Source organism: Colias croceus, chromosome 11 (assembly GCF_905220415.1).
Source record: "Colias croceus chromosome 11, ilColCroc2.1".
NCBI classification, from domain to species: domain Eukaryota; kingdom Metazoa; phylum Arthropoda; class Insecta; order Lepidoptera; family Pieridae; genus Colias; species Colias croceus.
Window position 1 is genome coordinate 10,033,842 of NC_059547.1, and position 25,339 is coordinate 10,059,180.

Genomic DNA, 25,339 nt, shown 5'->3' on the forward strand with positions numbered 1-25,339 from the left:
GAAAATCAGTGTTGCAACTACGTTGCAATTTATGCTGAGTGGCTACCGTTTTTGGCTCCACTTCTTAGCTTCATATATTTTAATTTGACTGTGTTTGAATTATATTGTCATATTCTATGTGTTAATTGTCTTATTTCATCTGTGTGGAGTCAAATAAATTTTCTTTCTTTCTTTCTTTCTTTCTATTATTAGGTAATTATTGATGACAATCTTCTGTTGTTTTTGTGCTTAAAGTTTAAATATAAGCCGATATTATACGTAACGTAATAAATATACATTCATCATCTTTACTTTATAAGAATAGGAAGTTACCATGATCCCTTAAAGCATTATTGTTACCAGTGTGGGAAAGTGATGGCGCTAGACGACCTTAATAACTCTACCATATTTCCATACTGGATTTAATACTGCTTCAAAACATAATGTTTAACCCCCCAGGTCTATTTGCTTAGCCCTGGCATCAGGTTGACCCGCGATAGAAAAAGTATCCTACTAATATTATAAATGCGAATGTTTGTGAGGATGTGTGTGTGTGTGTGTGTGTGTGTGTTTGCTCTTTCACGCAAATTCTACTGAACCGATTACAATGAAATTTTGCACACATATAGAGGGTAAATTGGATTAACACATAGGATAGTTTTTATCTCGGAAATCTGGGAACGGGAACTATGTGGGTTTTCCATTGAAATCGCGGCCGAAGCCGCGGGGGAAATCTAGTTGCCTATAAAGATGCAGTTTTCTAATCGTGCAAGATTTTTTTTTAAATAGCTTCAACAGTTTTTGAGTTAATTCGTTCTGCATCTGAGTTTAATCGTTACAAACACTCAAATCTTTATCTTCTATGTCATACTTGGTCATACATATTAGATTTTGGACAGTAAAATATCAACGCAATACTTAAGAAGCTATAACATACGTTTGTACGATTTCGTAAGCTGTGTCGAAATACCACGAGGTCGTTGTAAGGACAGCTGTGTACTGTGGTCATACCGTAATAACTAGTGTGTTGTTTTTCAGTGTTTGGAGGTTATATAATTGTATCTAATTATTGTTATTGATATACCAATGATGTATGGATAGGAATGAAGGGAAGTTTGTTTGTTTGGATAGACATTGGATTTAGAGCTAGCGCGCAAGAGCAATTTTTGTCTCCGTAACTATTTTGTCTCTCCCATCAAATAGTTGCGGAGACAAAAGTTGCTCTTGCGCGTTAGCTCTTACAATTTTTAACCGACTTCAAAAAAAAGGAGGAGGTTATCAATTCGGCCGGTATATTTTTTTTTTTTTTTTTTATGTATGTACACCGATTACTCCGAGGTTTCTGAACCGATTTACGTGATTCTTTTTTTGTTCGATGCGGGATGGTGTCGAATTGGTCCCATAAAAATTTTATTCGGCTAGGCTTAGTAGTTTTTATTTTATGAGCATTTTTGTCTGTACTCGATGACTTAATTTCAATGTAGCAAGTAACTTTGATTCACTTCCCGGTAACCGATTGAGCTGAAATTTTGTATACGAATGTAAATTGGATAGCGATGAAACATTATCATGACATGGAGCTGATCTGATGATGGAATCGGAAGGTGGCCATAGGAACTCAGTAATATATTGACTCAACTTTATCGAGTTTGGGCTCGTTTGATTCGTGTTGAAAAATACACTAAAAAGTATTAAATAAAAATAACTGCGTTAAAAACAACCGACTTCAAAAACGGAAAAGTAAGAAATAAAAAAGATTTGATATTATTAATTACTACATATTATTTTTATGTGCTATTTATTAAATAGGTTTGAAGTCGGTGCCAAACACTAAGCACTTAGTATTAAGCCCATGCACCGACATCAAACCTTTTTAGTAAATAGCACATAAAAATAATATGTAGTAATTAATAATATCAAATCTTTTTTATTTCTTACTTTTCCGTTTTTGAAGTCGGTTGTTTTTAACGCAGTTATTTTTTCTCTTTGATTTTTAGTATGTGTAATTTTATAGAGTCAAGAGTCGTGAACGTAAATACCTACATAATAAGAATTTTATAGGAAATATAACTTTGTAGCATTTCAATTTTCCTTTTTCATTATATTTTGATACACTCTCTTTATTGCAAAAAAACATTTTTTGTGACGTATTGCGTATTTTCGTCTGTCGTTGATTAATAATATAAAATGTTAGTTTACTAGCTATTTAGTAAAAGTATTGCTTGTCTGTAATTATATAATATGTTACCGGAAATGTATGAAATCAAGGAATTGTATACAATTCCTAGGAAATGTGTACAATTCCGATACCATTTAGGAAATGTATAAAATATTGTTTAAAAAACTATTTATTGCATGCATATCCTAGGAAATGTATAATCTTCCTAGGAATTGTATACAATTCCTATATCGTATTAGGAAATGTGTAAAGTAAATGCTTTCTGTAATAAAACACGTTGTTATTTTTTTATTATAGCTCTTATTGATACAATCGGGTAAAATTGTAATAATATTATGTTCATATTATTATCTTCGATCGTTCGATCTTCGTCGACGGAGCCCCGCTTCGCGGGGCTCCTATTTCTGTGTAGTTTTTTTTTAACAAACCTAACCTAACCTAACCTAACCTAACGGCTAACCTAACCTAAACCTAACCTTACTTTGAGGGCGAATATCTCGGCTATTTTTGATTTTAGAGAAAAGTTGTTCCTATAAAATATGCTTGATAAAACAATAATAAATAGGTGTTATAATGACACCAACTCCATCAAAAATTTTTTAAGTCCTGCGCCCCCTTTGCTTTAGTCCAACAATAGCCTGCGACATATCAATATCTTAAATGTTTTACATTTCCGTACGATTTTAGGAATTGTATACATTTCCTAGGAATTGTATACAATGACGGATTACATACATTTCCTGTAACATATACACTTACATGAAACTTATACCCATGCTAACAACAAGATATTATCCATCTTTGTTGACCTCTATACGGTATTTTCAAAACTATTAACATTAACAATATCGCAGACTTTAGTCTCAAAGTAACAAGACTTAACCCAAATCCTTTTACATTCCATACAGTATTGCCAAACCAATTATAAAAGCAGAACCATAACAGCCCATTATAGCACCTATTTCTTATGTATTAGAGCACAAAATAGTTCGCATAGTAAACTAATGAACGTTGAAATTCAGGTTGTATTATTAAATGGGTGATTGACCAACGGCCCTGACTTTTTTAGTGCATGCGTTTCTATTGTGCAAATTCTAGATTGTTTTGATTTTAGATAAAATAATAAACGAAAGCTGTTAAGTATAGTCATATGGAAAAAAGTATTATTTTTAATTGGTGTTTAAAAACAAAACAATTTTCTAAAATTTTAAAAAATATGTATAAAACTCTAAAATGTTTAGATCCTCCGTTAGTTAAAATATCAAAGTTGTTTTTAATGTTTTTCCGAAATATTTAAAATATAGAAATACTAGATTTCCGCCCGCGGCTTCGCCCGCGTTTGCGAAGGAAAACCCGCATAGTTCCCGTTCCCGTGGGATTTCCGGGATAAAAACTATCCTATGTGTTAATCCAAGTTACCTCATTAAAGGAGAATGGCGAAACTGGGCCTAACTGTTACAGAAATCATAATATATTTAAAATTCATTATGTTATTTTTAGTAATTCTTGGTAAAATATTTACTTCTGATTCTATGGGAAAACAAATCTTTGAATAAAAAGATAATGTGTTCACTACCGGCATTGTTATTTAGATTTCTATGACTACCGGTCTTATCAAGCAGAGATTGTCAATTTGTCAGTGTTGTCAGGAGTAAAAAAGTCGAACATATCGATTAATACGAATGAATGTCTATATTTTGTTTTTAATTTTATTGAATTCAAATGCTTTATAAATCAGAAGCAAAACTTAACTTATTTTTAACACATATCTTAATTTATTTTGATCATTCTATAAAATAAAAACATGTTTTACATAATCAATAATAATATTATAACATTTTTATTTAGGTAGCTGGCCATTAATAAAATGTCAAATTATTAATCATAATTGTGTCAGTGATGAGTGATTTGTTTATGTTTGTTGTTTGACATTTGAGTGAAGTTTTAGGCCCTTCTCCCATTACGATACGCATAGGCGATTCAAGTATCCTGCAAGTCTCGGAGACTAGTCGCCGCGGAGTATCTCACATACATTTTTATGTAGGCTCGCACACTACGCTACTGGTATCCTACATGTCCGCGACTAGTATAGCACTACTCACCGTGTCGGTCGCTTTTGCATCGCGTCTCGACTCTCGCGCGTATCTCTTCGTTAGAAAGATAAAAATATCTAATCATCATGTTGTAGTTCTCGTTCGGCTACAAAAACTCTACAATTTATGTTTCTTTCAATATATGGATGAATCCAGTACTTGTTACTCTTACGTTGGCGTCTTCTATTTCTATAAAAAAGAAAAACTGTAAGAGCTTCTTCGTCACTGGAATTGCTGATTGCTCGACATAACGACGTAACTGTTGTTGCAATAAATAAATGAATTATTATTATTATAACGTCGGTCCAAAAAAACGAGGCACCATAATGATGAATTTAGTCATTTTTCAGTCGCATAATATGCGAGCATCGGGTAGCCAGCAAATATCTAAGTAGTATTCTACGCGAGTATCGTATTCTAGAAGTATCGTACCTAATGGCAGAAGGGCCTTAGTAACGTTATATTCAAAATTGATCTTAATCAATATCCCAATATCTCTGCTATCCCATAGAAAAGATCTATAATTATTATATTCATAGAGTCTGTATATTTTTATCTATTTAATCACCCATAAATCATCAGTGTAACGATCAGGCCCAGAGTCCTATGGGAGTTTGCCATTCTCCTTTCATTGTAATCGGTTCAGTAGTTTTTACGTGAAAGAGTAACAAACATCCATACATCCATACTTACAAACTTTCGCCTTTATAATATATATTAAGATTACAGAGAAAAAAGGTTTCGATCAGCTAGACCTACACAATAATTTCGCTAACTTTAATATTCATTAATTAGTATTAAATTAAACAAATAAATAACAACCAGTAATTCATTCTTATCAATTTTCCCCATTAAATCATTATTGAGCCTATTAAATTCCACTCACGAATCCATTGCTTATTGCTTATGCAATGAGCCACAGATAATCAAATTATTTTGCGGTGACAAATCCATTATACAATAATAATGAAAGAATAATAATGATTATTGTAACTTACCGTTATTTGTTACATTTCCTGATATTACAGTTGTCACGGAATTTTTATTACAAAAATAATAATGGTAATCGCGAAAATTATTATGATTTCTTGATGTAATAGTTTGAATTTGCAACCAAGGGTGAATGCACGGTGAATGCAAGCCTATCTTTGCAATACTCTTTTGGAAATCATTTGAAATATTATTAATGTGCTTATTAATAATATTAGGTACATAGTCATTGTTTTGAAATTAATAATTAAAAAATAAATAAATAAATAACTAGAATTTTCAGTAAGCAAGAAGGGCGAAACTGTTTTATCAAATATTTATTCTTTTTCACTTTTATCCTGAGTCCAAACTTTAAATAATTTATAATTATGTATTCTCCTTCATAAATTTAAAATTTTATTTATTAGGTACGAAGTAGTAATACAATTAATTAACTTATTTACAATTATTAATATTTATCTACACTTAATGTAAGTTATGATTCTGTTGATTTTGAAAAAATCCAGAAAGCTATAGAGTAGTTTGTACTATCCAACATTTTTTATCAAAACAATGGAGTTGCATCTGTGTTACATATACGCTTGCATAATATGTTATGCTATGAGAAAAACGAGTGCAGCCATAATTTACATAATGCTTTATCTTTGAAAATTTATGGCACGTGCGAAAATCTTTTGTTATTTTGTGAAGAATGGAATGTATGCCATGTGCCAGTGGTTAAAATGTTCAACAAAGAGTCAAGAAGCCTACATAATTTGAATCTATATTAATATTATAAAGCTGAAGAGTTTGTTTGTTTGTTTGAACGCGCTAATCTCGGGAAATACTGGTCCGATTTGAATAATTCTTTCAGTGTTAGATAGCCTATTTATCAAGAAAGGCTATAGGTTATATTATATCATCTCGCTAAAACCAACAGGAGCGGAGCCACAGGACGTTTTAGGCTTTTTTTTTGTTGTTGTTTGTATAACACTCGCTTATTATTAAATTTTATTGATCCTCACTGATCGTTGTTTTTTCCGACCGCTTCAGTCTATAAAAATGAAGGGATAGAGCAATGTAGGCAATTTTGCTTGTACATACACTTCCTATAATAATATACCTCTTACATTAGATAGTTACATAGGTATTATACATATAAGTAGTATATAAGTTAGTATCCTTTAAGATTGGTTGCTTTTTTTATAAATTTTGTAAAGTACCTATGTGGCAACAATATTATCACAACAAAATAGAAATCAAAGCTACAAAACTGCAAACCAAATCAATACAAACATTTAAATATATCTTACACTAGCTGTGCCGCGCGGTTTCACCCGCGTGGCTTCGCTCCTGTTGGTCTTAGCATGATGATATATAGCCTATAGCCTTCCTCGATAAATGGGCTAACTAACACTGAAAGAATTTTTCAAATCGGACCAGTAGTTTCCGAAATTGGCGTGTTCAAACAAACATACAAACAAACAAACTCTTCAGCTCTATTTCAAACTCTTCAGCTTTATAATATTAGTATAGATAATATATCTTACATAATAAACAATTAAATTATATAAGAATCATTAAAACCCAAGTCTGTGCAGGTTATCTAGGCGGTAAGTGAACTTTGCCAGTGAAAGTGGTAGGAAAGTGTTGTCTTAGTTAGGTACTGTATGTGAATAAAATTACTGTTACTAGACAGCTTAATAAAACCTTTGAAAATATTTTATATTAATAAATAAGTTTTATTGAGAAAGACGCTGGTTTGAATCCTACTTAGGTATATTAAAAATATAAGTTTAAAATTCTGTCAAAATTTTCCTTAATATTATTTGCATTTGGTTACTCTATATTTAACAAAAATCCCTTTTCCTTACTTATTATTATCTGAAATTTTTCCCGAGAACCACGCTATCCCCTGTTGCAAAGAGTATGAAAATCAATTCAATAGTTTTTAATAGTATATCGGGTTAAGACAGATAAACGCGGTGGAGGACTTTGTTCTATAACATGCGATAATTTAATTATTGAAATAAAACTTCTTTACACGCGTTAAAAGTAATTTTAAGGTCGGGTCATGGCAATACCGTCACGTCATGGAGTAAGGAGACGATTTTAGTATTTTTGAATATTGTCAAAGAAGTTTCACTTCTGCTCGTGCGCTCGGCACACACGCTCTTTTTTAATTAAGTATATTTTTCCATAGTTTATTGGCAATCGTTCTAAAAGGATTATACAATTGAAATTAACTTTATTTCACATTAAAACATCTAAGATTTCCATTATATCCATCGCTGTATCAACTTGTGGGCCATGACATTTGAAATGCCTGACCATTCTGACCATCAGTTTATTCATCGAGATATGCAACTCTATAGTCATTGTAATAGAGTTCAAAATAAAACAACAGTAGAATTAACTTGACACTGTTGTAAATCTTGTTTTCAAGTGATACTGTAGCGTTTATGAGAAAACGAACCTACGATTCTCAGAATATATTTTATGGTAAGTTGAAATTGTTGAAAAAAATTATAATTGCGTAAATAGATAAATGGGAAAGATTATAAACTGGAAAAAGTATTTTAAATTGAGATAGAAAGCAAGCGAAGAAAAAACAATACGATAATGCTGCTTCACGATCAAAAGTTTTCTTATAAAAAAATATTTTAGTTAGTTTCATTACGCCAAAACGCTATAAAAAAACAATAAAATAAAAATAAACTGCTGCTTTACGTTAAAAAAATTTATTTACTATTAATATATCAAAAAAAAAAACACATTTTTTTATATAAGTAATATTTATTCCAAAATTATTTATATTCTATATTTATTATATTTATTTTATGTAGTTAGTTATAAGTTACATATTATGTAATATTGACATGATTTTAAAAGAGCAACTATGGAGTTTATTGCCGGTTCCTTTCCATAGATACTGCTTTCCGAATCGGTGGTATATGTTAAAAATATGTACCTAATGACGATTCGAAAGTGCTTCTTAAAGAAGTCTAATTGTTAAAGTAAATGTTTGAGTTTGAGTTTATTCAGGATATCTATATATTAATATTTCAGTTCTTTCGTACATTTAAAAAATCAATACAAAACTCTATGAATGCAATAAAAGTCAGAAACGAAATTATCAGCCCCAATGCCTCCAATCAGGCAATTCGATTACTTTTAACCGACAGAAATATGACATGTGAAAGAACAATATTATATAAGGTAAGGTTAGCAAAAATATACACATAGGAAACTTTCAGAAGAGCTTTTTCCATGAAACTAACATTCTTATAGGATTTTATAGTGTTTTAAACTTTGTTTATTATAAACTTGTTCAAAAATGCATAATTTAATAACTATAATTGGCTATACAATCAAAAATGAAACTTAAAAAATATGAGAAGAAGATCAATTTTATCGCAGTTAATAATAAATGAAAAAAGTAACAGAAAATTTAATTATAGGTACGCACATATGTGTTTTATTTTTATAGTTAGTTATATCTACAAAAACATCAATTTTAAATAAACCTACTTAAATCAAAACAGGCCTGTTTTCATCAAAATATTTTTGTTTACTTACTAAAAGCAATTTATAAGAATAATAAAATACGCAATTAATAAACGGCCATATTTAAAACATAATGAGGTCTTTGGCTCCTCCATCGAGACTAATTAATTCAACAGATAAAAACGAACTTTTAATCAAAATCGCTAAGTTCGTTACGAAATTAAAATATTTGTCAATAAATATTATCCAAATATGAATTGATTTTTTTCTTTAAAGATTTCTATTTTAACAAAATTATAATTAAATTAGAGTATGTAATTACTATATTTGTCTTCATAAAAAAGCCAACACGCTACTCGCGTACAAAATCTGCAGCCTACAGTACTACCAAGTTTCATCAAAATCTATTCAGTATTTAGCTAGGTTGAATAACAAACATCCATACATCTATCCGTCCAAATATTCTATATTTATAGTTATCTCTTATTCTAAAGAAGTAATATTTTTGCATGAAGAAGCTACAAGATTCTACGAGATATATATGCATTTTTACATAAGAACAAATGGAAAATTTTGTTTTTCTTCCTGGTAATATTATAATAATACTATAGGTACATCATTATGTAAAACAAGTTAGTAATATATTGCATACTAATTATTATTAATAAATAATAATCATAATAAGTTGATAAATTATTATTGGAGAATCATTAATTTTAAAATAAACGCAATATCATTGAATGTTTTAATCATTAAACAATTTAATTACGTTTCATAAATAAATAACTGTTCAAATATCGAAAAACGAGAGTTTACACTTTACATTATTTAATTCGATTGTGTTTTAGGGGGCGTCCAAACAGTAAGTGAGGTGTTTTTTTTTAATTTTTTAAACTTATACATATTTGCCGAGACCCTCCCCCCTCCTCAACGTAAGATTAGATGATATTTGACTAGACTTTCCTTCCTGACATCTCACCTAATTTATGGACGCCCCCTTATATTTTGTCTTTCTTTCAAGTCGTAACAGAACTACTTTGTGTTGCGATAGAGTTTAAATTCAAACAGATCCTTAGATTCTTGAATTTTTCAATAGTTTTTGTTAAAACAACACTTATAAGATTTGCTATTTTTGATAAAACAACAGTGACTCATCTATAAATGAGACGTGTTCCACAAATAAATACTTTAATCGGTTCATGTAAACAAAACCGGATTGATGAGCTAGTGTTTTAACAAAGGTCATAATCCTTTATACGTTTATTATCCAAACTACGTCTTATTTCCAAGCTATCAACTCGATTTGCAATAAAATTTATATTTTACATTCAACATTAGCTAGAAACTGGTTTTAGTATAAAATCACAAATATATGCAAATACCAATACGAATCTCCAATATTTGTGACACGGTCAAACTGGTGATGTTTATTTGTTACTAGCTGTTCCGCGCGGTTTCACCCGCATTGCTCCGCTCCTGTTGGTCTTGGCGTGACGATACCTATAGAGTATAGCCTTCCTCGTGGCCTATAGAGTATAGCCTTCCTCGATAAATGGGCTATCTAACACCGAAATAATTTTTCAAATCGGACCAGTAGTTCCCGAGATTAGCGCGTTCAAACAAACTATTCAGCTTTGTAATATTAGTATAGATTTATTTATAAGTACTATTATTTTAGCATAATCGTAAGCTTTGAGGTTTATCCTTTGATGATGTTCACTTAAAACCTGATTAAGACATACCTAGTTACCTTAGTAATAGCATTTCAATTTAAATGTATATATAATTACAAGAGAGAATTAATACAAAACAGACTCTACACTCGTGTCTCGTCTCTCTATAGTTCAATCATCTTCACTACATAGTATAAAACAAAGTCGCTTTTTCTGTCCCTATGTACCTTTGCATGCTTATTTCTTTCAAACTACTCACCGGATTTTGATGCGATTTTTTAATAGGTAGAGCAATTCAAGAGAAAGGTTTTAGACAAAGGGCGAAGCGGCGGGCGGTGAGCTAGTTTGGATATAAGTTAACTAAACTAATTAACGCACTATAAATTACTTGAACACGTACGACATGAGATAAACATACACAGTTCCACAGACATATTCAAGAAAATATACTTTTAATATGGCTTTAGTTTAGGTTTTGTTATTCACAAGGTCAATACGAATGTATAAATTATGTATTAGATATCCCTTGCAAACCGATAATAAAAGAAAACAACACAACAAAATATTTTTTAAATACTATATCTACAATGTAGCAAAAGCTTCACAATTTAGAAACTTTCTCATACCCTATATTTTTATTTTTTATCTTAAAATTTTATTCATCACGCTTTTGCTGACGGTACCGACCTAATAACGTGTCTGGAACATTACGGTCGAATGGCTTTGCTGACGAGCCGTGAACGGTCGTGAACAGCGTAACTTGTTGACTGTACTTTTTACATTTATTCCGTAATGAAAATAATCGTTTTTGCACGTTTCAAAAGCTTTTAGTGGAGCTTTAGAAATATCGTATAGCGTAATTTATTTAGTTTGGGGTTCAATAGAACTTTGATTATTTACTTAAATAAATAAAATACCGTGTACCTACGCGATTTCATGTGTGGGCACTGGGCCCGTAAAATTAAAGTGTTAGCCGTGGGTTTGAAGGAAGAGAGACCTAGAGAGAGATCTTTTGTTCAATCCTGAGTAGTACCCATGTAGTACCTAATACTTCCTCCCAAAAAAATATTCTACAAGACAGTCCTATGTGTACTTTTCAAAGCGATATACTTTTTATATTAGTAATTATAATATTTAATGCAATAAAACGATTTCTTAATAGGTAAGGTACCTTCTAGGGAAGCGCGTTTATCGGAGACCACATCTTACAAGCAGGCAAGATCGTGGTCAAGCGCTTCCCTATTGTTCATAAAAAATAACCTCTACACAATATTTACAAGAAGTCATGGTATTTTCAATGACACACTTACATCTATTGGAAACGTTACAAAAGATTTATTATAAGTTTAATTTAAAAATGGCGATTGCCGCAAGCCGTATAAGCACTTATCACCTAGAATTGCTCGCTTGGGCAACGCCCGCGGGTTCGTTCGTTACGACGAGTTTACATAATAGTGTCGTAATGTATGTAGCTTAAGAACTGTTTTTATTGTAGACTTTGTGAGCTTGTTTGTAAAACGTAATATGCTTTTTGACTGACTTCTAAAAAGAGGTGCGTTTTTTATTTTATTTTTTGTATTTTATTTTTCAGTTTTATAATATAGGAGTCACACGTGTGCCAAATATAAGTGTATGTTTGTCCACGCATAACTCTAGTTTCTAGTATACAATAAGTCCGATTTAGGTTCCCAATATTGAAAAATAAATAAATAAAATACGTAAATACTTGTTTTTTTCCAATTCATTGATTTTTTGAGTTACTAATATGTTCATTAAAAAATTTAAGCGTAGGTATAACGACGTATTAAAATAAATTATTAGCTTAAATATAATATAAACGGAAATGATTTTTATTATAATTATATAAGAACTATTTGTTAATTATAATAATTATGATTTAACATTATTATATGTAATGGAATGACCAGAAAAAATTAATACATTATGATAAATACTTTCATAATTATTTATTTTATAATTATGTATTTAGGTATTTAAACGGTTTAAATTAGGAAGTTAAATTATATCACGCAGGTTTAAATAATTAAAATGGATTTCGAGGTATTTTTATAGTTTTTATTAATTAAATAGCTTTCGTTAATTTATTATTAGGTATTGGGAAAGTGGAATTTCTCTAAATAGAAAACTAAATTAGTGTTTCATTAAGTTATCAGTCGTCGTAAGGAATAATTACATATTAACATTAATTTTGGTAATTTTTCTCGAGATATTAGATAATCATGTTCACAGTAGGTACATTGACACTGAAAATAATAATAATATAAATAGTTTATACTTTACGGATTGAAAAAATTACGTCGTTTTGAAAACGCAGTGTTTGTGTTTTTTTTATTTTATTTGCATTTCTATATTATCCCAATAATTTTTTTTTTCGCAATATTTTTGTGTGGGATTTATAAGGTATTTAATCAAAGTTATAGTATTAACTATTACCTGAAAATGTAGTCTGTTGTATAAATGACGTCCTAATAGAAAGATTTATTGTATTTATATAATCATACAAAGCGGTATAGATTTCGATATGTAAAACAAACAAATGCACGATTATTATAATATCCAAAATATATAAACACGGATGTCGCTAAAAACATTGCGAATTCTCTCACAGACAAGTTTTCGTTTCTAAGAATAACGTATTATTATTCATAGCTTAATGTTAAAAAAACACTTACTAGAAAATAACGACTATAAAACATACAACAATGTTTTACTGTTACGTTTTATATATATTTTTTTAAATATAATAATTGAAATGAAACTTCTTTATCGGGGTTGGAAAAAAAATTTAGTGTAACATTTTTTCGTTACGCGTAACATTTATCCGTTACGCGCCATCTTTTTCTTATCCATACCACGCGTGATTCGACGTACCTATTTCTGTAAAGTTGCATATAGTAAATTATTTTTTGAAAAATAAGGTCTTAATGAAGTTTCACTTCTTACGTGTGTACACTAGTACACGCACACATTTTTTTTTAATTTTGACTTTCGATATTTCGAATATTTATATATTTAATAACCTAATGTTAATTTATAACGCCAATATTAAAATGGGTACTTATGTGTAACTGACTTCTCTATGTTAATAATATTAAAATAAAAATAATTTCCATTTTAGCCAAATGCAAGCTTTTAAATATTCCTAATAATAATAAGTAATTTGGTCTTTTCATTTTGATCTTCAATAAAAAGATTGTTAGTAACAATAAAACAATAAACTGATACTATAAAGCAAGATATTAAAACAACAAAACAACATTTTCCATACACTCATATTATAGCTAAAATCATATATTGTAAAAAAAACAAAACAAGGTTGTGTCTATGCATTTTTTTTATACAATTTTCTTGATATAATCTGTGACCTTTTGCGTTCTAAAATAATTTTACGAACGACCTTATATTTCAAGTCACACTATCCGGTAGAAAACGGAAATTTCATAATTCCAACCTTATGATTTAATAATTTAATTCCACCATTTGAAGTTTGGAATGAGTTCACTTTATAATTATATCATTAACGATGTTTAATTTATGATATACTAGCTTTCCTCCCGAAGCGTCGCCCGCGCAGTCAAAGAAAAACCCGTATTGTTCCCGTTCCCGTGGGATTTCCGGGATAAACCCCCTATGTCCCGGGGTAAAAAGTAGCCTATGTCCTTTCTCGGGTATCAGAATATCTCTATACCAAATTTCATGCAAATTGGTTCAGTAGTTAAGGCGTGATTGAGTAACAAACAGACAGACAGAGTTACTTTCGCATTTATAATACCTATTAGTATGGATTTTTACGTTTATTTTTAACCGCGTTTAAAATTGATGGTTATCTTTTGTAGTTATGTATGTTATATAATAGGTAGGTACATAATATGACTCAATTATTTCTAAGTCTTTAATTATACTAAAAATAAGTTGATTTATATCGAATTTAATTTTTAGTTTTATAAACTTCAAATGCACTTTATAGGTAAATGAGAATTTTTCTTTATAAAGAATATAAATATTCGATCCCAATAATTGATTGATATTGTTATAATGTTATATGTCTTTTTAAGAAAATAAGTTGAACTTATAAAATAGTGCAAATTTTATAAAAATCGGTAAAGTTGTTTTACAGATACATAGCGTAGCACAATATAAGAAATATTTGTGTATTGTAAGGTACATGTTTATATTATGTTTAGATACATACTTATGTAACTTTCGTTACATAGCCTTGTTATTATGTAAATTGGTATTTAAGAAGTTTGGTATTTATACCGGCTATCGATAGGAAGACATTTTTAAAACGATTTTCTTTACATAATATTATGTACGGTAAAGTACTTTTAAATATGAATAAAGATAAGCTTATATTATGTTTTAATAATATTTTAACGTATATTCAATTAAATTATAATGTACTTAATTATAATCTGTGTTATCTTGTAATTGGCGAATATTTTTCACGCTTCACGTAGTTTCAGTAGTCATTCATACAAAAATAGTTTTAATAAGAAATGGTTAACAAAATAAATACTTCTTTACAATACACATACCCTAGACTTCCATACTTCTGAGTTATTAGGGATTTATCAGCTGTATCGGAGTTAAAAAGAGCAAGTTTTTTGCTCTATTTAAGATAAGTATCATTAACTATGCAATATTTTATTAAATTGATTATTATTAGCACTTAAGTGATGATACATGTATGTACCTACATAATATGTTTTAGGTAACTATTTTAAAGCATAGATATAGACAATAGAAAATACCTACAACCAAAAACATATCAATAGCTTAATTTTAATTTACTTGATAATTTTAAAAATTATATTTTTTCTCTAAAATATATGCAAGAGCAGGTCACTAGCCAATTTTAATATCGAAACCGATTTTATTAGATTTTAATAATGTTCGCGAAACACGAACACTAGCAATTTACATTATTTTCACACAAAAAGTAAAAAACACGTAAGAAAAGCTCTGCAAGGCCATAAAACATAATTAAATAGCCATTAATTTACGGAAAAATGTGCACACGAGAAGCGTTCATATTTCTATAGTGATAGAGTCGATATTTACATACAGTGCGCTGACGATTTCTATGTTAGCCACTTTCTCTGAGTGAAACCGTGTTTTTATCCATTGTAGCGTTCTAGTGCCAGTGATGTTGGAATAATCTTTGAAATTATTCACAAAAAATATCAGGAAATTGTAGTGAATGTATTATTGATTTTATATTACGTTATAGAAATTTAACTTAACATCCGTACCCTTCTGATAACTTGGTAACCCGAACCGGTCCAGGATGTATCAATCCTGTGTATTAGGTACTTAGGTTACAAACTACATCAAGGTTACGTTTGATATAAATCAATTCAGGCGTTTTCGTGATGAAGCCAGTGACAAAAAACATACGACTAATGTCAAACATGGAAGTTAATTATATTTATTAGTCGGCTTTCATCTCTGTAATTTGTAAACTTTACCGGTCACTATGAATGTAACATACCTATACTCTTTACGAATAGTTCCTGAAATACCATCTAATGAAATGTAGCCATAAACTTGATATACAGTCTAGTGTCCGCCCATTTAGATTTAACTGATACCTAATCTTAAAAATAATGGGTCCAAAGAATATTAGGCCGATATCCGAAAGAATTGATTAAAAGCTTATAAAAGTTTCCTAAAGTCTATTTAATTGTTTTATTTCCTACTTGCTATGTATAAACTACATATGTATAATATTCGATCAGTAAAACAGATGTATAATGCATCTCAATCATCATATCATTCCCCCCGCGCGCTTGCAAGGGTTAAACGCATTCGCTCAGCTGTTACTTTAAAAATTAAAATCTGTGAATATGTCGTACAAAACTTTGGAAAATGTTATTCGTGAGTTGAATAAGACTGTGTTACATCTGCAAGATAAAGTAACTTCACTAGAAACGCTTATTCTAGAACAGAATTTGATTATAAAAGATTTTGTTGAAAGTAAACAAATGCGAGATCCGACGGTACATTTGAGTTCACCAAATAAAAAGTGTGATGATGAAGAGGGTAACTCTAAGCTGCGGCCACTTCGCGATGCTCGTCTTCGTGCGCTTACGACTATCAACGTCGCGAAGCCCAAGGTGCGAGCAGGGAAGAAGACATTGCCGCTCGCATCTCCGTCCCCACCGAGCGGCACTGACGGCGAGATCACCCTTACTACGTGTGCTACGCAAGTCACGCTGAACTCGCAAGACGCGTTCGTGGATGCCGATGGTTCGGACGACCGTAACGGAGTCGGGGCTACAACGGAATGGGTCGACGTGAGGCGGCGTCGAGTTCGACGTGAAGCGAGAAATGTAGCTCGTGGTACGGCCGCGCCCGGTTCGACGTCATTGGAGGCGTCCGAACGTAAAAGTTACTTGCATATCTATTATTTAAAAAAAGGTACTACAGTCGAACAAATTATAAAACATTTGTTATGTATTTGCCCAAATGATAAATGTTTGGTGGAACAATTGAATTCGCGTGGTGACTATGCATCCTTTAAGTTGACAGTTCCCACAAAAAATTTGGACACTTATATGTCGCCTATTCATTGGGCGGAGGATGTGCACATAAAGCCATGGCGTAGTGGATTTCGCAACCGTAAAACGACACAAAACCCCTAAACTAAAAACTATTTGTATGTTTTATCAAAACGTGCGTGGTTTGCGCTCAAAATTAGATGTATGTAAGAATTCTATATTAAGTGAACAATACGATGTTTATGCTTTAACTGAAACATTTTTAAATAGTAGTGTGTATGACTCAGAGTTGTTTCCTAACGATTATGTTGTATTGCGTAAAGATCGGTGTAATGATTCAGGTTGGGGTGGTGTATTGTTAGCTATTCGAAATTGTTATGATATAAAAAATATTTGTGTTAAAAATTACATAAGTAGTTGTACCGATAGTCTCGAAATTGCAGTAGCCACGGTAAAACGCAATGGCATCAAAATGTTATTATGTGTGTTGTATATACCACCTGGTTCTAAGGATGACATATATTATGATATTTTTAAAATATTAGAAGAATTAAGTACACGTTTCTCATCATATAAAATTGTAATATTTGGCGATTTTAACTTAAATTCAGCTTCAAAAAATGTTATTTACAAATATAATAATATGATTTCCTTCAGTAAGTTGCATCAGTATAATACTATTACGAATAAGATGGGCGGAATTCTTGACCTTGTATTATGTAATGCCAGAAGCAGGGAATTACAGGTAAGTAGTGACACACCACCACTTGTCCCCATTGACAGTTATCTTCCATCTTTGTTGGTGAAATTAGCATATTTAAGGACTTACAATAAAAAAATTTCATGTGTACGGTCTCGCATTAAACTAAATGAATGGAATTTTCGTAAAGCAGATTATAATGAATTATATGCATGCATACAATCATTGCGTTGGGATGACGTTTATTCCTGTACTAGTGTAAATAGTGCCGTAGATAGATTGTACACACAATTATTTAATTGTTTCAATAAATGCGTCCCAAAAAAGAGACATTCTATGAATAGTTCACGATATACTTATCCGACGTGGTTCACTACGGAAGTTATTACTAATATAAAAATTAAATATTTTAATTTAAAAAAATATAAGCAGTTTGGTCTACAGTATAACCTTGAAATGTTTAAATACTATAGAAGTAAAGTAAAAATACTTATCAATCAGGCTTATCAGAACCATATAAAAAAAATTGAAGCCAACATTAAAGACGATCCCAAGAAATTCTGGGCATTTGTAAAGGAGCAGCGGTCATCAAGTAGGTTGCGTATCGAATATGACTATGATGGTGTTAAAGTAAGTGGTATTGACGCCGCAAATGCATTCGCTAAATATTTTCAATCAGTATTTTTAAATGAAAAACCAAAACTTGATTATAAGGAGGCTTCGCGTGTATCCGGCGTCGCATCATCACGTATTTCTATAGATTACATTTCAAAATCTGATATAAAGCTTGCAATTCGGCGCCTTAAACCGCATTCGGCAGCAGGTCCGGATAATATACCGCCGTTCATTATTAAAGACTGTATATCAATTTTTATCGAACCTCTTCACTACATATTTAATTTGTCTCTCCAAACAGATACGTATCCTACCATATGGAAAACTTCGCGTGTTACACCGGTTCCAAAGAGTGGCTCCAAAGTGAGCATTGAGAACTATAGACCTATCGCGGTGCTATCTACTTTTGCTAAACTGCTAGAAATTATTTTAAATAATCACGTCTCACAACAAATAAGTTCTCGATTATCGGATTGTCAGCACGGTTTTCGTGCCCGTAGATCAACGTCAACAAATTTGATTAATTTCGTCGACTACGCTTCTAAAAACTTAGATCGTAAAAAACAAATCGATGTCAGTTATTTTGACTTTAAAAAAGCGTTCGATCGCGTAGATAATGACGTCCTTTTGCGTAAATTTTCTATGATTGGTTTCACTCCCAGGCTGGTAAAATATTTTGCAGACTACCTCCGGGATCGTTTTCAATTTGTACAACTTGGTAGTTATCGTTCAGATCCATATGCCATCAATTCTGGTATCAGTCAAGGCAGTACCCTCGGTCCTACTCAATTTCTGGTAATGATCAACGATCTTCCAGATGTTATTAGTTCTTCCCAGTGTCTTATGTTTGCCGACGATCTTAAATTATATTTGGCTATAGGAAGTATTGAGGATTGTCAGGCATTACAAAACGATATAAATAGCGTCTGCGAATGGAGTAAAATGAACCGTTTAGATCTTAATGAGGCAAAATGTAAAGTAATGACTTTTACTCGGAGTAAATCTCCACATCTCTATGGCTATAAAGTTTCGGATAAGATTGTAGCTAGAGAGAATTCGATTCGTGATTTAGGCGTGTTATTCGATCGTACCTTAAGTTTTAATGACCACATAATTGATTTATGCCAGAATGCATATAAAGCCCTTGGATTTATTTTTAGGCAGACTGCTCGTTTTAATGACAAAACTGTTATCATTAGCCTTTATTATGCATTTGTACGTAGTAAGCTCGAATATAACGCTATCGTGTGGAGCCCACATGATAAATTTACACGTTAATGATTGAGAAAATTCAACGTAAATTCTCAAGATGCCTTTTCCGGAAGATGTATGGATATTATCCCTACTTATATCCATCCTTGTATGTTACGGGGATGGTTGGAATGGATACACTGGAACTACGACGCGAGCGCGCACTTATGGTTCATTATTATCTGCTGTTAAATAACAAAATTGACAATCCCGTGGCACTGGGGGCCTGTGGTGTGTGGGCACCGAGCTGCTCCGTGCAGTGGCGCTCGCGTCCGCTGTTCGCGGAGAGCCTGCTACGGACGCGAGCCGCTTGGAGTGCACCCACCCATCATGCACTCAATTTGTTAAATAAATTTTTACGTGCTAAATCTGAAGTTGACCTATTTAATGTTAATATTGTATCGTTTGTCTCTAATTGTACCTTATTTTTAAGTCAGACTTTGTAATAATTGTTATCTTTGTGCGTTTTGGTATGTTTTGTACTGTAAGTCAAAGATGTATTGATGAATAAATAAATAAATAAATAAATCTGCCCCTTACCCCACTAGGGGACATGGGACTTCACTTTATGTACGTACGCTAATATTTGGGAAATTTTTACCCTGTGATAGGGTAAACTCAATATCGGCTTTCACAGATTATTTTCGACAAACTACACAAGCTTATAGAAAACACTTGATCTACAGAATCTTGTGTAAGTGAATAATTTTTTTCTCATGTTCAGCCTAGTCATTGAATGTCGTCATTTAATGAAGGCACTAGTCATTCAATCAAATAGTAGAATCAACCATATGACGGCGACGTAATATCTGTGCTCTTGTTTAAGACATAAACGCGTTGATTTTAATAGTAGATCGTAATGAACGTATATCGATATGTATTAAAGGAAGTTAGATTATTTCCTTGGTATAATTAACGTAGTCTACGATTTTGTAAAGCAATCTTTTGTTAAATAGTTCTAGGTTTGATTTTAAGAATAATAAAATAGGTCTTTCGCAGGGCAAAGAAGTGTAACTTAGGACAAATGCAAGTAAACTAAATTAAAGTTCTTTTTTTATATAAATTATTATCAGTTCAATGAATGAAATTTGTTCTGTAGGACACGTTTGTTTAAAAAGTATGAAAGTAAGAAGAATTATTTAGCTCTAGATCCCAGTTTCTTGGCATACTATAGTAAATTCTCTACCCAGATGTCAATTTTAGCAGTTCGACTTTTCACGGAGAAAATATTATGATCCCGTAGAAAGATGGAAATTAAGCTGACATCAGGAAGTTACCATATCCCCAAAAGGTATTTCTACCCAAGCAAAGCAGGGGTGAAGCGCTTATATTATATAGGAAGTAAAATAATACAAAGAAGTTAATATATATTCAAGCTCTACCTAAAGCGCGAACAATACCACGCTACGCTGGCAGTTTCAAAATCTTATCAGAGCGACTGTAATTCTTTTTCTCAATAGAAAACTAATTATTTTTAATAAAGAATTTCCGTGAAAAAGATAGGATTTCTTGAATTTTAGCAGCGAGATAAATTCATATTGATTATAACAACATAAATTGCATCCATATGTTACAAAAGCTTTTCGCACCAAAGCTCGAATAAAACCGATTTTACCTTATACGATTTTAGTATAATTTAAAACCATTCATATTTATCTATCAACAAGTCCATAACTGATCAAGGACTCAATAAAACCGATCAACTTTTAACGATTTATGCGACTCCAAAACGTTCCAAGGTTGTTATAATAATTACGTAAAAAATTGACTTTAAAATTATCAAGATTTATTACCAATAAATCGATCGGACCAAGGCTATCCACTAAAACATATTTCAATATAAAATCGATCAATAAATTTCTACTAAAAACATTAATTATTATAAAACTAATTCTATAAAGCTCACTCAAGAAAAGCTTACCATTATATGAGTTAAAGTCACTCGAGCAAACGCACAAAACAGAAAATCGCACGATTACAGTCGATAGTTTAATCACGGACACTTTACACTACTCCGCGGAACGGAGATTGTATTCGTTTATCGTTTTATATAATGAACATGTCTGTCCGTTCGTCTGTCACGATAGAGAGACGGTCGTGGACTGAATAAACGGCCGAAAGTCCGCCGTTTCGCCCCGTCGTTACCGATTCAAGAGGTGTGCGTATGCGCCGATCGGCGGACCTAACTGTCTTGATACTTGCCTTGAATATTGATCGTGTTAAAAATGAAAGTGGTCGATGTGGGCTTTAATTATGTTTTAATTGCAATTTTTTATGGCAACCAAAGTTTGTATGGAAGACACTTTCAATTTCTATGCGTGCTGATGAAAAAACGAGTTTGATTGATAACGCCAAAAATGAAGAAATTTATTCGTCAATAGACCGTAACTTACAACTTGCAACTACCATGAAATAGCTAAGCACACTTCAAACGCCAAAATTTCACATAGTATTTTGTTTGCCAGCAAACAGAATGTAAGCCTTCTGCTGAGCCAGTTTGAAATTATCACACATCATTAGAAATATTGCACACTGCACAGGCGTCTAATAATTAGCTACCCCTTCTCGCTCTATCAAAAATTGACAGTTAAGTTAAGAAAGTTAAAACACAAAATGCACAAAAAACTAATATTTATTATACATATTTATGTTTTTGAAGAACTTTTGGTCATGAGGTATATTTATATAAAAAAATATATATCACCGATCCGACCACGACACAATAGATTTTCTATTGTGTCTGTGATTCCGGGGGCTGAGTTATTAATACACCGATATTACATAAGCAATAAAAAGATGAAATAATTATTACAAATATTGTATTTACTGGTATGTATTTGGATATTTGGTGTGAATAGGTACACAAATAGATTTACTATATCTGGCGTAAAGAGTAAACCCAACTAGCATAAAAAATAAAGAGTTGATTAACGTGAAATAAATTACATATAAGACGATTTTTTAAATAGAAGAGATTAATACGAGGATGGAATACCATGAACACAATTATAAAAGTCGACCGACTCTGCATCATTTTTGATTTATGTTGTAAAACAGTTGTCCAAAAATTTCATAGGGCGCACAAAATTTTGCCTTTTCTTAAACAAATGTAAAATTGTGTATGAAATTCTTTGAATATAAAATAATCCAGAAGTTTTGGCTGTTAACTAATCATTTCAATAGTCCTTAATGACATGATTAATGAACAAAAGCGGTCACAGAGAGAATATAATTATTGAACGATAAACCAATTAGTTTATTATCTTATCTAACGATCTAACAGTTAAATGGACTAATGAGTAACAACATAGCTATTTAAATTATTCATTAAAAGCGGAAATTCTTACAAACGACACTTGAAATTCATGTATGAGTTAATTGAGATTCGCTGTTTTACGTTTCATTACTTGGAGTAGTGATTAAGATATTGAAACGGTAAAAAACTGTTTGATTCAAGATCATAAATAGTTATTATAATTATTGTTATACATAGATAAGGTATCTAATAAAAATTTGTAAATTTGCATGCTGTGTCTACATCCAGAAGGTTAATCAACTGCATGATAGTACATAATTAATAGAACAAGTCACAAACATTTGTAACCAGTTTTGTAGACCAATAATAATAAAAAAATCATAATTACATAAAATAATAAATAATAAAATAATAATAAATATCGCCTTTTTAACGTTATTTAATAAAATGGCTAGGCAATTGAGCGACTGAACACTATAAATAGGTATATCGTTGTTTTTGTAAATGTTAATTTATCAGATGTATCCAAATCGGTGGTAAATTTAAAAAAAGTAATGACGATTCAAAAGTGCTTCTGGAAGAAGTCTAATTGAATAAATATTTGTTTGAGTTTTATCTGCAGTGAAGAAATTCTATAAAAAAATCTTTGATAAGCAACTAAGACATAATTAACAACACGCTTAATATAAGTAGTTAAGCGCATAATAATATTAAAGCTTCCTTAAATAATGTTTTTTAAAATATCATACAAGAGACTATTAACAGACAACAAAAAATCCCTTTAATAAATCACCAATGCAAATTATAATATAAATCTAGTATCAAAATCATTAAAACCACACACATAATCTGAGATTTAAGTAAACCCAACATTTTTACGTGGTTCCTTTCACCCTGCGAATGTCACTGCGCACGAACGAGATAGATGTAAGTATGCTATCTCGTTCCCACTTCATTAGTTTCCATTTCCTAGATATAGGGCCAATTAACATTGTTTTTAACATGAATGTAAGTATGAATTAATTACAAAAATATTGCTTAAGGAGTATTGTTATATATTCAGATTAAGCCCCGATTCTTTGGCTTGGAAAAGACATGTATCTAGTTTTTGTTTCATTGATTTTCTTTAAATAGGTATATATTCATAGATGGGCGATATAGAAGATATTATATCTATAATAGATATTATTATCAGAATGTAAGCCAGGACCTCCTTATAGTCATCTTATGTATTTTATTAAACAGATTCTTACCCAAAGGAAAAACATTTTAAATTATTTAAGGAGCGATTTATACAAATATTGTTAAGACTGCCTGTAATTGCCTTTAATCATATGATAAGGTGGTTATTTTCACAAAATCCATTTCTATATTTGAACTCTTTATAGAAAAAACAAGGAAAAAACACTCAAAATATATCAAAACCTAACGTGAATTGAAATATTATAATTAAAAATCCCAGAAATAAACTTCCCTCCATTTGATCTTTTGAATTTTTCTGCTCTCTAGACACTGTTGAATTTCTTTCAAAACACAGATTATTTAACTTTGACTCATTCTGATCAATGTTAGAATCTACCATATTATTTGTTATTTCAAAAGTCATGTATTGTAGTGTATAATAACTTCTTACTGTATGTCTAAATGTACGTATAATAGTAGAAAGTAAACATTTAAAATGCTACAAGCTTAAGTACTTTCTATTTACAGTACAGATACAAAGATATTTCAGAAACCATCGCCATTGTCAGTTATAGTTCGTAGAATTGTGAATCACTCAGTGATTCAACAAATATGATAATTATTTTTTATGCAGGAGAAAGGAGAACGATATTTCCTGGTCATAATGAATATCACAACTAGAGATGACATTAACCTAAATGAAAATCTATAAAAATGTGATAAGAGTAGCTTTTTTAGACTCCATACAAAACTAAATGAATAATATTATAAAAACAGAAAACAATATAATTATACACACAATGCTAATCTCCAAAACTGCTAGATCAGTATTAATGGTTTTTACTGGTAGATAACTAATAAGTACCTAATGAGTTACTAAGGCAATTTTTTTTTGCAATAGAAATATTATGGTTGCTTGCAAAATCTTATCTAAAGTGGGCGAAATCACAATAATAATTAGCAGTTAACTATTTTCTTCACTTAAAACATAACATCGTCATTCTTAATATCTACTTTTTACACATTCACAATAAAATATACATACGATAATGCATTACGTCAAACATACTGGACTATAAGTTCAAACCCATTTCTTAGGTATATCCCAGGAGATTTCCCGCGAATCTGATGCTAAAAGTATTTTAGGCGCAAACCTTTACATTGAAAAAGTTTATTAGACCTTATTGACATTATAAACCAACCTTTTCACATACTCTTATTTAGTAAAGAAGGTCTACTGTAAATTTATTTTTTCAAATCAAATACTTGAAATATAGGTCACGCATACGCTACCAAATTTTAGTCATACTAAGTTTGAGTTTAGTTGATCTTTCACTGAATTATAATACGACAAAGACTGTTAAAATAACTTCTTATTTTTAATCATCGCGTGCATTTTGATTCGTTTAAT

At 31.0% G+C, this 25,339-nt stretch overlaps 1 protein-coding gene across 1 annotated transcript in view; it reads right to left on the reverse strand.

The window, feature by feature from the left end:
* The window catches only part of LOC123695290 (probable chitinase 10), a 90,962-nt gene extending 69,352 nt beyond the window's left edge, over positions 1–21,610 (reverse strand). The window contains exon 1 of the mRNA XM_045641082.1: positions 21,412–21,610. Within this exon, the coding sequence (XP_045497038.1) occupies positions 21,412–21,414 (3 nt within the window). The 5' untranslated portion in view covers positions 21,415–21,610. The remainder of the gene's footprint in view (positions 1–21,411) is intronic.
* Between the last annotated feature and the right edge of the window lie 3,729 nt (positions 21,611–25,339).